The sequence below is a fragment of the Microtus oregoni genome, unplaced genomic scaffold, assembly GCF_018167655.1.
Source record: "Microtus oregoni isolate MIOR12 unplaced genomic scaffold, Mior012 000015F_ref0000493, whole genome shotgun sequence".
Classification (NCBI taxonomy): domain Eukaryota; kingdom Metazoa; phylum Chordata; class Mammalia; order Rodentia; family Cricetidae; genus Microtus; species Microtus oregoni.
The window spans coordinates 11076230-11092027 of NW_024543074.1; the positions used below are offsets into that span (position 1 = coordinate 11076230).

General features: G+C 40.7%; 1 protein-coding gene across 1 annotated transcript in view; it reads left to right on the top strand.

Annotated features, from left to right (window-relative positions):
- Window positions 1-15798, top strand: part of LOC121456195 (DNA repair protein RAD51 homolog 3-like) — a 35946-nt gene that overhangs the window by 8020 nt on the left and 12128 nt on the right. The window contains exons 2-5 of the mRNA XM_041664079.1: window positions 198-456; window positions 1605-1771; window positions 5159-5292; window positions 7877-8008. Coding sequence (XP_041520013.1) covers window positions 198-456; window positions 1605-1771; window positions 5159-5292; window positions 7877-8008 — 692 coding nt within the window. The remainder of the gene's footprint in view (window positions 1-197; window positions 457-1604; window positions 1772-5158; window positions 5293-7876; window positions 8009-15798) is intronic.

Genomic DNA, 15798 nt, shown 5'->3' on the forward strand with positions numbered 1-15798 from the left:
TTGAAGTTAATGTGCTAATTCATCACCGAGGTAGACTTTTGTCTGATTGTTTTTGAGACAAGGCTTCTCTGTGTAGTCCTGGCTATCCTGGAACTTGCTAGTGCTGAGATTAGAGGTGTGAGCCACCACATTCAGCTCTGTGTTAGACTTTTAAATCTCTAATGTCAGTTCTCCCCACCCCCCGATTTTATTTTCAGAAGTTGGGATATCCAAAGAGGAAGCTTTAGAAACTCTACAGATCCTAAGAAGAGAATGTCTCGCAGATAAACCAAGATGTGCTGGTACTTCTGTGACAGTCAAGAAGTGCACAGCCCTGGAACTTCTTGAACAGGAACACACCCAGGGCTTCATAATCACCTTCTGTTCAGCCCTAGATAACATTCTCGGGGGTGGAATACCCCTAACGAAAACGACAGAAGTTTGTGGTGTACCAGGTGTTGGGAAAACACAATTATGGTAAAATAAGAACGTTCTCTTCTTAAGTATGGACTTAGTCTTTTATGTAACTAATAGAGTATTGTTCTGTGAGTTTGTAGTCAGAATACCAAAAAGTGTGTGTTACTACTTCCTGCAACAAACCATCAGCTTACCGTTCATATTATCTCAGGCACCATCTTAGTGAAGGGATAGAGCAGCTTTGATGTCAGAAATGTTTCTTTTATAATACAATATAATCACTACAGTAAGCAGATACTCTCCTAATAGTTAGCTTCTGAGATATATTTGTCAGATGTTTTAAAGTTGATTTATATATGATAAAGAATCCTGAACCAGGCTTGGTAACATACTCCTATAATTTCATCACTCAGGATACTGAAGCAGGATTGCTATGAGTTGGAAGACAGTCTGAACTATATAACAATTGTTAGACCAGCCAGGGATATATACTAAGACCTGGTGTCAACAACAAAAAAAAGTATGTTGAGCTGGAGAGATGGTTCAGTGGTTAAGAGCATTGACTGCTTTTCCAAAGGTCTTGAGTTCAGTTCCTAGCAACCGCATGGTGGCTCACAAACATGCAGACAGAACACTATATATATATCAAATAAATCTTTTTTTTTGATTTGTTTTTCAAGACAGGGTTTATCTGTGTAGCCTTGACTGTCCTGGACTAGGCTGGCCTCAAACTTACAGAGATCTGCCTGTCTCTGCCTCCCAAGTGCTGGAACTAAAGGCATACACCACCACCACCTGGCTCAAATAAATAAATCTTTAAAAAAAAAGTATGTCTACCTGGGTGTAGTGACACACTCCTGTAAATATAGCAGTAAGGCTGGAGATTGAGATAGAAGGATTGAGAGTTGAATCAATCAGCCTGGGCTACATTTCCAGAACCTAACTCAGAAAAAGGGAGAAAATATAAACCAATTCCTAGAACCTAAAAACCACAAAGAGTTACTTAATGGTAATTTTGTGTAATACCTGCACTATAATCTAGGCATCTATGGTTTCATATGTATTTGGAGCTATGGAGAGTTAGCCATCTCTGTTGTCTTGGGGTATACTTTTGTATTTAGAAAACTTGATGGTTTAGCTGATGATTAGACGCAGTTTACAAAAGACATTTTGATAGTTATGATAATGATTTGGTCATTTCTTGACAGTATGCAATTGGCAGTGGATGTGCAGATTCCAGAATGTTTTGGAGGAGTGGCTGGTGAGGCAGTATTTATTGACACAGAGGGAAGTTTTATGGTTGATAGAGTGGCAACCCTTGCAACTGCCTGCATTCAACACCTTCGCCTTATATCAGGAGCACACACGGACGAAGGTGAGTTAGCACAAAATGCTCCTTCTGTACGAGAAAGACAGTTTGTATTTGTGCCATTTCAGACTTCAGTAAGAGGTTGTCCCAAACTTGAAGCTTCTGCCTAGTTAACAGTACTCTCCCTGAAGCCTAGCTGTCTGTGATCATTCTGCCTCAGTCTCCAGAATGCTGGGATAGCAGACCTGTGTCGTACCCAACTTAGCAGCCGTTGCTTTTTTAAATTTAATTAATTTTTTTTAATGGTTTTACAAGTCAGCGTTTCTCTGTGTAAGTCTTGGCTGCCCTGTAACTCACTTTATAGACCAGGTTGGCTTCAAACTCCCAGAAGTCTGCCTGCCAAACCTCCCAGGTGCTGGGATTAAAGTCGCTCAGCTCCACACTCCGCACAGCTCACGTCCTTCACCACTGAGTCACCTATCCAGCACGACAGATTTATTTTTATAAGTAATTGAGAAGGTAAGCATCTTGGCCAGTGCGAAGGCTCAGCAGCTAAAGGTGCTTGTCACCAAGCTTGATGATGGAATTTGACCTCTAGAACTGCTATAACAAAAGAAGAGAACTGAAAATTGTCCCCGGAAGTCCACAGATGCACTGTGGCGTTTGCATAAACAGGCACACACAGTTCATTACAAACAAAAACAGATTCTTTTTTTTTTTTTGTTATATCTTTTCAGTAGGAATTCTGGAAAGGTAGAAGACAAAATAATTCTGTCTAAAATGTCTTACCCATTCTGTCCTTGAAAGTCCTGTATGGACAGAAGATGTACTGAGGCACTGGGATATGAAGGCTTTAATGATTGGTGCATGAGAAAAACTAAAGGTTGTTTGTTTGTTTTGTTTTTTTTTACTAACTTAGTGTATATTGGAAGAAGCCAGAGTTTACTAACCTGAAGTCTAGTTCCCAGGATATCCTTGTACTGCTGTATGCCTGAGGATGATCTGGCGCTGAGCCTCCTGTCTCCTTTTCCCACCTGCTGGGACTGCAGCTGTGAGCTGCTGGGTGCAGATAATTTTTCTGTGATGTTTTGTTTTGTTTACTTTGTTTTGTTGTTTACTTTTGCAATGTTGGGGATCAAACCCAAGGCCTTGGAAATGTTAGTCAAGCACTCTATCACTGAACATCATTCCAGCCCGTTCTCTGTGAGTGAATCTCTGTACACACGCACTTGTGCATACACACGGGAGGGGTTGAACCAGGGCCCTGCTCAGAGCAGGCGAGCACCTCCCACTGCAGCCTCCTCTTGGTTTTGTTTTGTAATGTTATAGCATAAGTCGTTTTTTATTTGGCTTCTTGAGACAGGATCTTACTCTGTAACCCAGATTGGCCTGGAACTATGTAGGTTAGCTGGTCTGAAACTCCCAAGTTAAACAGTTTCTGACATTTGTTGATCTGGAGAGATGGCTCGGTGGTTAAAAGTACTACCTGCTCTTCCAGAGGTCCTGAGTTCACATCCCAGCAACACATAGCAGCTCACAGCCAACTATAATGGGATGTGCCTTCTTTTGGTGTGCAGACATACATGTAGACAAAGCACCGTATATATAAATATATAAATCTTTTTAAAAACATCTCATTTTACTTAGTGTGTATGCTCATGTGTGGAGATCAGAGAGAATTTGAGTTGTTCCTCCTACTGTGTGGATCCTAGAGATTGAACTCCGGTCATCTTGTCAGCCATCACAAACATCATAGGACAGAGAGAGTTCATTCATTAAAAGCTCTTGCTGCTCTTGCAGAGGATCTCGGTTTGGTTCCCAGCACCTCATGGAGGCACACAACTCTTCATAGCTCCAGTTCTGGCCTCAGTGGGCTCAAGGCACACACAAGGTGCACTTACATACACGCAAAACACCTAATCACGTTAAAATCTTTAAAAAAATACATTTTAGAATGTGGTAATTAGTTTCTCATTTCAAAGCCAAACTCGCTTTATTTTCTTTTATGTTTGGGTGTTTTGCCTGAATGTATGAATGCACTGTATGTGTACATTGCCTTTGGAGGCCAGAAGAGGGCATCAGATCTCCTCGGACTAGAATTACATTCTGTTGTGAGCTGCCATGTAGGTTCTAGGACTCAAACCTGGTTGCTCTGGAAGAACAGCCAGTATTCTTTCCTACTGAACCATCTTTCTAAGGACCCTCCCCGCTTTTTTAAAAATTTATTTATATTTTTTTAAACATGGCTGTCCCAGTACGTTCAGTGTAAACCAAGGTGGCCTTAAATTCTAAACCATACTTACTTTTTAAAACCATTCTAAACCATACCTACTTTTTAAAACCATACTGATGTTTTAAAATCCAGTGTTAAGATTTCATAGTGTTACTTCTCAAAGATTAGAGTGTTAAAGGGAAAATATACTCCATTGGGACATTTTTCTTTTAAAATCTTTTGTTTTAGCTTTTGTTTTTTGTTTTGTTTTATTTTCAATACAGGGTTTCTCTGTGTAGCCCTGACTGTCCTTGAACTCAGTTTGTAAATCAGGCTGGCTTTGAACTCAGAGATGTGCTTACCTCTGCCCACCAAGTGCTAGAATTAAAGGTGTGAGCCACATCCCTAGCCCCTGGATTTTCCTTTGAATTCTTAATTTGTATTCTTCAAAAACAAGAAAGAGAAACTTCAATCGTGATACTTCTGTTCAGTGGAAATCAATAGCTGGAGATAAACAGTAAGAATTTTGTTTATTTGTGAATAAATAATCCCTAGTTTATTACACATACAATCAAAGACAATAAAGTAAGTTTTGTTTTGAAATAAGAAACTAATTGTTGCATTTTAAAATGTATTTTTAAAAAATATTTTAGGGGGCTGGAGAGATGGCTCAGCGGTTAAGAGCATTGCCTGCTCTTCCAAAGGTCCTGAGTTCAATTCCCGGCAACCACATGGTGGCTCACAACCATCTGTAAAGAGGTCTGGTGCCCTCTTCTGGCCTGCAGACATGCACACAGACAGAATATTGTATACATAATAAATAAATAAATTAAAAAAAATACAAGAAAAAATATTTTAATGTGATTAGGTATTTTTGTGTACATATAAGCGCACCATGCCTGTACCCGATGTTCATGGAAACCAAAAGGTGACATCAGATCCCTTGGAACTGGTGCTATGGACGGTTAGGGTTAGGGTTAGCTGCTATGAGGGTACTGGAACCAAACCTGGGTCCTCTGCAAGAGCAGCAAGAACCCTTAATGAAACAGTAGAAAACATTAAAAACTAAATAATAAGATCAGCAGTCAACAAAGCACATTTTACAGAGATTCTTCAGTGTTTCTGTCATCTTTTAGATGTGATGTTGTTTTACAAGGGTACAAATAACGTATCTGTGATTGTCAGACAATTAGGAAAAGAAAATCTAAACTGTTTTCAGATTGCTTTGTTGTTTGTTTCAGAACATCAGAAAGCCTTGGAGGATTTCACTCTTGAAAATATCCTTTCCCATATTTATTATTTCCGTTGTCATGATTACACTGAGCTGCTGGCACAAGTCTATCTCCTTCCAGATTTCCTTTCAGATCACTCAAAGGTATCGGTCATACTACTGAAATAAAGTCTTTGGAAGTGTTGATAATTCAAAAATAAAGTGTAGTATAAACTTGATGTCCCTGCCCTGCAACTTACTTATTTTACTCTACTTTTTTGCGTATATATACTATATACATTGCAAAATATATATTCCTATGTATACGTTATGGGGTTTTTTTTGGTCTTGTTTTTTTGTTTTTGGGTTTTTAGACAAGGTTTCTCTGTGTAGCTTTGGAGCCTGTCCTTAAACTTGCTCTGTAGACCAGGCTGGCTTTGAACTCACAGAGATCGACCTATTCTGCCTCCCCAGTGCTGTGATTAAACATGTGTGCTACCACCGCCTAGCTTACAGGTTTTATTTTGTTTTTTTAGACAAGGTTTTTCTGTGTAGCGTTGTCTGTCCTGGAACTCACAACGTAGACCAGTCTGGCCTTGAGATTTATCTGCCTCTACTCTAGAGTGCTGAGATTAAAGGTGTGGGCCACACTGCTCAGCTGACTTTGAATTCTCAATCATTCTGTCTTCACTCAAGTGCCAGGATACAGGCTTTTGTTACCATATTCAGCATGTTTTATTTTTATTATTATTTAATTTTTTTTCTGAAACAAGGTTTCTTTGTGTAGCCCTGGCTGTCCTAGAACTTGTCCTGTACACCAGGCTAGCTTCAAACTCAGAGTTCCATCTGCCTCCACCTTCTGAGTGCTGTGATTAAAGGTGTGTGCCACCATGCCTGGCGTTTGTTCTATTTTTTTTTTAAATTTCAATTATTTCAATTGGTTTACCTCTCCTTAGTCACTCTCTCTGTTTCTTTGTTTTTGTTACGGCTCAAAGTTAAAGTCTGATCCGCGTGAGGCAAGTGTTCTACCACAGGTTCTCAGCTACTATTAGACTGTTTTGGTTACTATAGCATTGTAGTACATTCTGAAATTAGGAAACAAGATCCTCTTAACTTTGTTCTTTTAAAGATTTCTGTGCCTGTGTGGGGAGTCTTACAGTGAGTTTCAAGATTTCTGTGGCTGTGTGGGGTGTCTTACAGTGAGTTTGCTGTTGCTGTGACAACACACAGACATTTTGGTTGCAAAGGGTTAAGAGTCCATCATAGCAGGGAATCATAGCATCAGAGATGGCACAGCTGAGAGCTTACATATTTAACTGCAATCCAGAAGCAGAGAGAACAAACTGGAAATGGTACATGGCTTTGAAACCTCAAAACTTGTCCCCAGTGTTGTACTTCCTCTAGCAAGGCTATACTTCCTAAGCCTTACCAAAAAGCGCTACCAACTGGGAACCAAGTATTCAGATACTAGACTGGATATTCATTCAAACCACCACACCATATGATTTTTATGGTTAATTTTTTATTAATGTATATATGGGCATTTTGCTTGCATTTATATTGTGTACCATGTATGTGCAATGTCCACACAGGCCTGAAACAGGGCACTGGTTTCCTGGAACTGGAGTTAAAGAAGATTGTGAATTGCCATGTGGGTGCTATGAATTGAACTTGGGTCCTCTGGAAGAGCAGCCAGTGCTCTTAACTGCTGAGCCATCTCCAGCAACAGAAATGAAGCTCGAACCTTGCATGTGCATGCAATGCTAGTATTCAGGTGATGATTCATGTAGAATCATTGGGTGATGCTTTGCAGAAGAAAGAAAGCCTTTGAGGGCCGGAGAGATGGTTAAGAACACTGACTGCTCTTCAGAGTTGGAATGCCAACACCCACATAGTGGCTCACAACCATCTGTAAATTTGGTTCTAAGGGATCCCTTGCCCTCTGCTGGCCTTCACAGGTACTAGGCACAAGCATGGTGCACAGACATACATGGAGGCAAAACTAATACGCATAGAATAATAAAATGAATTTTAAGAGGAAACCTTTGAAGAATTAGAAATAAAACCCTAGGGTGAGGTATATAGCTCAGTAGTAGAGTGCTTACCATCTGTGGGCCACAGGTTTAATTCCTAGCATTATAAAAGAAAACTCTTTATTTTTATTTAATTTGAGTTAGAGTCTCACTGTATAGACCAGCCTGGCCTGAAACTCACCATCCTTCCTTCACCTTCTGCATGCTGAAATTATAGATATATACCACCATGCCTTTATTTTTAATTGTGCAAGTGACCGGAGGCCAGAGGAGAGCATTGGATCCCCTAAACAGATACCTGGAGTTATAGGAAGTTGTGAACTGCCTGACATGGGTACTAGGAACTGAACTTGCATCTTCTTTAAGAGCAATGTACACTCAACTGCTGAGCCATCTCTCCAACTGCATCAAAAATGTCCAGCTAGCAAGCTAGATGGCTTTCTTTTTTTTTCTTTTTTGATGAGGAGTTGTTTTTCCCTCAAACAAGCTTTCTCTAACAGTCCTGGCTGACCCGGATCTTGCTTTGTAGACTAGGTTGGCCTCAAAAAGAGATCTACCTGTCTTTGATTCTCGAGTGCTGGGATTAAAGGCCTGTGCCACCCCACCCAACTTGATTTCTTTCTTTTTTAAGCCCTCAGTTTTAAGGTTTATTTCTGTAATGGGATATGTTTATTGTAATTGTAACTCCAAACCCAATTTCATTCTCCTGTGTTTAGGTGCAGTTAGTGATAATCGATGGCATTGCTTTTCCTTTCCGTCATGACTTTGATGATCTGTCCCTTCGTACGCGGTTACTGAATGGCCTAGCCCAACAAATGATCAGCCTCGCAAACAATTACAGATTAGCTGTAAGTATTATTAGTCAAAAGAATTTTATAGCTAAGACTGTATGAAATATTAATGTCTGGCTGGGCAGTGGTGGTGATGCACACCTTTAATCCCAATACTCGGGAGGCAGAGCTAGGTGGGTCCCTGAGTTCGAGGTTAACCTGGTCTACAGAATGAGTTCCAGGACAGCCAAGGCTGCACAGAGAAACCCTGTCTTGAAAAACAAAACAAACAAATTGATGTTTACATTTATACATATTTTGCATGAGTAGATTAGACCCAGAGCTTCATGCACGGTAGGCAAATTATATGTGAATCAAAGAGTGCAGGGTTACCTGTTTGCCATTAATTTTCACTCTGCAACCACATCCTCCCATTGACAAAAATGCACTTGTCAGAAGAGAGACAGGAGATAAAAATGCTGAGTTACCCTGGGTTTTTTTTTAACCTTTTTTTTTTAACCTTTTAAGGGAAATTGTTAGCACATGCCTGTGATACACCAAATGTAAATAAAAAAACTTCCTCTGTGAAATAAACCACACACTTTTTCTTTGTGTTTCCAAATCTTAGTCTTTTTAAAAGAATTTTTATGGATTTATTATATATACAGTGTTATACCTGCAGGCCAGAAGAGGGCACCAGATCTCATTACAGATGGTTGTGAGGCACCAGGTGTTTTCTGGGAATTGAACTCAACCTCTGGAAGAGCAGTCAGTGTCCTTAACCTCTGAGCCATTTCTCTAGCCCCCTCTGTTTTTTTTTTTTGTTGTTGTTTGTTTGTTTGATTTAAATGTTTTTTGAGATAGGGTAGCTTTGGAGCCTGTCCTGGAACTCCCTTTGTAGACCAGGCTGGCCTCGAACTCACAGAGATCCACCTGCCTCTGCCTCCCGAGTGCTGGGATTAAAGGCATGTGCCACCACCGCCCGGCTTTTTTTTAACCTTTTAAGGGAAATTGTTAGCACATACCTGTGATACACCAAATGTAAATAAAAAACTTCCTCTGTAAAATTTAAACCATACGTTTTTTCTTTGTGTTTCCAAATCTTAGTCTTTTTTAAAAAAAAAAGTTTTGGATTTATTATATATACAGTGTTATACCTGCAGGCCAGAAGAGGGCACCAGATCTCATGATAGATGGTTGTGAGCCACCAGGTGTTTTCTGGGAATTGAACTCAGGACGAGCAGTCAGTGTTCTTAACCTCTGAACCATCTCCAGACCCTCTGTTTTTTTTTTTTTTTTTTTTTTGTGAGCCACCATGTGGTTGCTGGGAATTGAACTCAGGACCTCTGGAAGAACAGTCAATGCTCTTAGCCTCTGAGCCATTTCTCCAGCCCCCACTGTTTTTTTTTTTGTTTGTTTGTTTGTTTTAAATGTTTTTTGAGATAGGGTAGCTTTGGAGCCTGTCCTGGAACTCACTCTATAAACCAGACTGGCCTCAGACTTACAGACATCTGCTATCCTCTGCCTCCCAGTGCTAGGATTAAAGCCAGTTCTCTCCACTATGTTTTCCCAGAGATCAAACCTAAGTTGTCAGACTGCATGGAAAGTGCCTTTACCCACTGAGTACCACTTTACCATCTTACCATATCTTGCCATATCCTTTTTGCTAAAGCATAGTGCCCTTTGAATTATTTCTTACTGCTAATTGGAATTTAGCATCCTTAGTGCTGGTATCCTGAAGATCCCCCAGTAGAGGGCACCCAAGACAAATAGGCTGCAGAATGCTACAGTTTCCTAGGTTATGGTGGGTTTTTCTTGTTCTGTTATTTTGCTGCTGCTGGTGCTGCACCTCTAGCCCAAGACTTCAGACATACTACACAAACACTCTGCCATTGAAGTATGTCCCCTGCCCTATTTTAAGTTAGCCCTTTCTCTTTTATATATATAAGTTTTTGTTTGTGTGTTCACATGGAGACCCATGTACACGTGTGCATTTGCCTGTGGAGCCCAGAGGTCAGCACTATTATCCTTCTCAGTCGCTCTCTGCCTTAGTTAGGTTTTTTTGTGTTTGTCTGGTTTTGGTTTGTTTGTTTTTTGAGTCAGGGATTTTCTGTTGTAACCCTGGCTGTCCTAGAACTCACTCTATAGACCATGCTGTCTTTGAACTCAGATCCACCTGCCTCTGCCTCCCAAGCACTGGGATTAAGAGTATTCACCACCACTGCCTGGTGTTTTTTCTTTTAAGTCTTTTGTATGTGCATGGGTGCTGTACCTGCATGTATGTCTGTGTACCGTGTCAGTGCTGTGTGCAAGGAGGCCAGAAGAGGGCATTGGATCTACCAATACTGGGATTAAAGATGGTGGATAGTGGCTTGGGTTTTTGTTTTTTCAGGGCTCTGAAATTCAGGACTTTGAATTCACTATACATCTAAGGATGACCCTAAATTCTTACCCTTTTTAAATTTTTTTGGAGACAAGGTCTTACTATGTAGCTCTGTCTGTTCTGAAACTCGTGTCCCCAGGCTGGTATCAAACAGATCTTTTTGCTCCTGCCTCTACCTCTAAAGTGCTGGGATTAAATGAATGTACCGCTATGCCTTGCTGTCTTACCTTTATATTGCTGTGACAGAAGTACCATGACCAAGGCAAATTGGAATACTTTATGTATTTTTGTTTTTATATCCCTACCAAAGTTTCCCCTTCCTCCTCTCCTCCAGTGCCTCCCTGACCAAGGCAGTTTATAAAAATGTATAAGATATGCCAGGTGGTGGTGGCTCACGACTTTAATCCCGGCATTTAGGAGACAGAGGCAGGCAGATATCTGTGAGTCTGTGGCCAGCCTGGTCTACAGAGCAAGTTCCAGGACAGGCACCAACACTACAGCAAAACCCAATCTTGGAAAAACCAAAAAGAAAAAAAAAGCATTTAAAGGTATGGCATTATGGCTTGCTTCTCCTTACATGCTAGGACCAAAGGAATGTACCACCCATATTTGGCTAAAATTTTTATGTTATTTTTTGAGATAGGTCTATCTATCCCTGGTTGCCCTTCAACTCTCTATATAGACCAGGCTGGCCTCAAACTCATAGAGATATATGCCTGCCTCTGTCCCCAAGTGCTGGGATTAAAGGCATATGCTACTAGGCCCCAAGATTTGAATTTTAAAAAGTGTAGGGTACCAGAGAGATGGCTCAGTGAATAAAGTATTTGCTTTGGTAGCGTGAAGACCTGAGTTCAATACCCCAGCACCCATATGAAAGCCAAACATGACACTACACTCCTGTAATCCCAGCATTGTGAAGGTCAGGGCACGGAAAGGATTTCTTTTCTTTTCTTTTTTTTTAAAGATCTATTTATTTATTATGTGTACAGTATTGTCAGTATTCTGTCTGCATGCCAGAAGAGGGCACCAGATCTCATTACAGATGGTTGTGAGCCACCATGTGGTTGCTGGGAATTGAACTCAGGACCTTTGGAAGAGCAGGCAGTGCTCTTAACCGTTGAGCCATCTCTCCAGCCCCGGAAAGGATTTCCACAGGGGATTCTTTGGTTTTGCCAGCCAGCCAGCCCAACTCAGAGAAGAATCCTAGATTCAATGAGAGACCCTGTCTTAAGAGAAAAAAAAAAAAAGGCCTGGAGTTGGTAGAACATGCCTTTAATCTCAACACTTGAGAGGCAGGGGCTGGTGAATCTCTTGAGTTTGAGGCCAGCCTGGTGGTCTACAGAGTAAGTTCCAGGACAGCCAGTTAAAAAGAAAAACCCTGTCCTAAAAAATGAAAAATAAATAAAAGAATAAGAATTCGTTGTTCCTTCAGATTTTTCTTATCATGTTTTCTGATAACACATGTTTGCAGGTAAGTACAGAAAATTTTTATTTTTTTTATATATATAAATGGAACATTTTTTTTATTGAGAAAAGGAGAAAAAAGGAAAAAAAACAAGTTTCCACCTCCTCCCAGCCTCCCATTTCCCTCCCCCTCCTCCCACCCTTCTCCCCTCCTCCCACCCTTCTCCCCCTCCCTCTCCAGTCCAAAGAGCAGTCAGGGTTCCCTGCTCTGTGGTAAGTCCTAGGTCCTCCCCTCTCCGTCCATTCCTAGGAAGGTGAACATCCAAACTGGCTAGGCTCCCACAAAGCCAGCACATTATGTAGGTTCAAAACCCCGTGCCATTGTCCTTGGCTTCTCATCAGCCCTCATTATTCGCCATGCTCAGAGAGTCCAGTTTTATCCCATGCTTTTTCAGTCACAGTCCAGCTGGCCTTGGTGAGCTCCCAATAGATCAGCTCCATGGTCTCAGTGGGTGGGTGCACCCCTCATGGTCCCGACTTCTTTGCTCATGTTCTCCCTCCTTCTGCTCCTCATTGGGACCTTGGGAGCTCAGTCCAGTGCTCCAGTGTGGGTCTCTGTCTCTATCTCCATCCATCACCAGATGAAGGTTCTATGATGATATGCAAGATATTCGTAAGTATCACTATTGGATAGGGTCATTTCAGGTTCCCTATCCTCAGCTGCCCAAGGAACTAACTGGGGACCTCGGCTTGGGCATCTGGGAGCCACTCTAGGTTCAAGTCTCTTGCCAACTTTAAGGTGGCTCCCTTAACTAAGAATTGTGCTTCCGTGCTCCCCTATCTAACCTTCCTTTATCCCAATCCTCCTTTTTCCCCAAGTTCCCCCCATTCTCCCCTTCTCCCTTTTCTCTCCCCATCTCCCCTTACCCCCATCCCACCCCACCCCCAAGATCTCAATTTTCTCCCCGGCAATTTTGTCTACTTCCCATAGCCAAGAGGACAACTATATGTTTTTCCTTTGGTTCACCTTCTTACTTAGCTTCTTTGGGATCACCAATTGTAGACTCCATGACCCTTGTTTATGGCTAGAAGCCAATTATGAGTGAGTACATCCCATATTCATCTTTTTGGGTCTGGGTTACCTCACTCAGGATAGTGTTTTCTATTTCCATCCATTTGCATGCAAAATTTGAGAAGTCATTGTTTTTTACCGCAGTGTAGTACTCTAATGTGTAGATATTCCATACTTTCTTCATCCATTCTTCCATTGAAGGGCATCTAGGTTGTTTCCAGGTTCTGGCTATTACAAATAATACGGCTATGAACACAGTTGAACAAATGCTCTTGTCATATGATAGGTCATCTCTTGGGTATATTCCCAGGAGTGGTATTGCTGGGTCCAGGGGTAGGTTGATCCCGAATTTCCTGAGAAACCGAAACACCGATTTCCAAAGTGGTTGCACAAGATTACATTCCCACCAGCAATGGATGAGGGTACCCCTTCCTCCACAGCCTCTCCAGCAAAGGCTATCATTGGAGTTTTTTATTTTAGCCATTCTGACAGGTGTAAGATGATATCTCAAAGTTGTTTTGATTTGCATTTCCCTGATCGCTAAGGAGGTTGAGCATGACCTTAAGTGTCTTTTGGCCATTTGAACTTCCTCTGCTGAGAATTCTCTATTCAGTTCAGTGCCCCATTTTTTAATTGGGTTAATTAGCATTTTAAAGTCTAGTTTCCTGAGTTCTCTATATATTTTGGAGATCAGACCTTTGTCTGTTGTGGGGTTGGTGAAGATCTTCTCCCAGTCAGTAGGTTGCCTTTTTGTCTTGGTGACAGTGTCCTTTGCTTTACAGAAGCTTCTCAGTTTTAGTATGTCCCATTTATTCAATGTTGCCCTTAATGTCTGTGCTGTTGGGGTTACACATAGGAAGCGATCTCCTGTGCCCATCTCCTGTAGGGTACTTCCCACTTTCTCTTCTATCAGGTTCAATGTGTTGTGACTGATAGTGAGGTCTTTAATCCATTTGGACTTGAGTTTTGTGCATGGTGATAGATATGGGTCTATTTTCATTCTTCTACAGGTTGACATCCAGTTATGCCAGCACCGTTTGTTGAAGATGCTTTCTTTCTTCCATTGTATACTTTGGCTCCTTTATCAAAAATGAGGTGTTCATAGGTTTGTGGGTCAAAATTCGGGTCTTCTATACAATTCCATTGGTCGACTTCTCTGTTTTTATGCCAGTACCACACTGTTTTCATCACTGTAGCTCTGTAATAGAGTTTGAAGTCAGGGACGGTAATGCCTCCAGACAATCCTCTATTGTATAGGATTGTTTTGGCTATCCTGGGTTTTTTGTTTTTCCATATAAAGTTGATTATTGTCCTCTCAAGATCTGTGAAGAATTTTGAAGGGACCTTGATGGGGATTGCATTGAATCTATAAATTGCCTTTGGTAGAATTGCCATTTTTACTATGTTGATCCTCCCAATCCAAGAGCAAGGGAGGTCCTTCCATTTTCTGGTATACTCCTCAGTTTCTTTCTTCAATGCCTTAAAGTTCTTGTCAAATAGATCTTTCACTTCCTTGGTTAGAGTTACCCCAAGATATTTTATGCTGTTTGTGGCTATCGTGAAAGGTGAAGCTTCTCTGATTTCCCTCTCTGCTTCCATATCCTTTGTGTATAAGAGGGCGACTGATTTTTTGGAATTGATCTTGTATCCTGCCACATTACTAAAGGTGTTTATCAGCTGTAAAAGTTCTTTGGTGGAGTTTTGGGGGTCGCTTATGTACACTATCATATCATCTGCAAATAACGAAAGTTTCACTTCTTCCTTTCCAATTTGAATCCCCTTGATCCCCTTATGTTGTCTTATTGCTATTGCTAGAACTTCAAGTACTATATTGAAGAGGTATGGCGAGAGTGGACAGCCTTGTCGTGTTCCTGAGTTTAGTGGGATGGCTTTAAGTTTCTCTCCGTTTAATTTGATGTTAGCTGTCGGCTTGCTGTATATAGCTTTTATTATATTTAGGTATGACCCTTGTATCCCTAATCTCTCCAATACTTTTATCATAAAGGGATGTTGAATTTTGTCAAATTTTTTTTCAGCATCTAATGAAATGATCATATGGTTTTTTCTTTCAGTTTATTTATATGATGGATTACATTGATAGATTTTCATATGTTGAACCAGCCCTGCATCCCTGGGATGAAGCCTACTTGATCATAATGGATAATTTTTCTAATGTGTTCTTGGATACGGTTTGCCAGTATTTTGTTGAGGATTTTTGCATCGATGTTCATGAGTGAGATTGGTCTATAATTTTCTTTCTTGGTTGAGTCTTTGTGCGGTTTTGGTATCAGGGTAACTGTAGCTTCATAAAAGGAATTTGGCAATGCCTCTTCTGTTTCTATATTGTGAAATACATTAAGGAGTATAGGTATTAGTTCTTCTTGGAAGTTCTGGAAGAATTCCGCATTGAAGCCATCTGGTCCTGGGCTTTTTTTGGTAGGGAGGTTTTTGATAACCTCTTCTAATTCTTCGCGACTAACAGGTCTATTTAGGTTGTTCACCTGGTCCTGGTTTAACTTTGGTATATGGTATTTATCTAAAAAAGTGTCCATTTCCTTTACATTTTCCAGTTTTGTGGCATATAGGCTTTTGTAGTAAGATCTAATGATTCTCTGAATTTCCTCTGTGTCTGTGGTTATGTCCCCCTTTTCATTTCTGATCTTATTAATTTGCAAATTCTCTCTCTGCCGTTTGATTAGTTTGGATAGGGGTTTATCAATCTTGTTGATTTTCTCCAGGAACCAGCTTTTTGTTTCATTGATTCTTTGTATTGTTTTCTGTGTTTCTATTTTGTTGATTTCTGCCCTCAGTTTGATTATTTCCAGTCTTCTACTCCTCCTAGGTGAGTCTGCTTCTTTTTTTTCTAGAGCTTTCAGGTGGGCTGTTAAGTCTCCAATGTGAGCTTTCTCTGTTTTCTTTAAGTGGGCACTTAGTGCTATGAACTTTCCTCTTAGGACTGCTTTCATAGTGTCCCATAAGTTTAAGTATGTTGTTTCTTTATTTTCATTG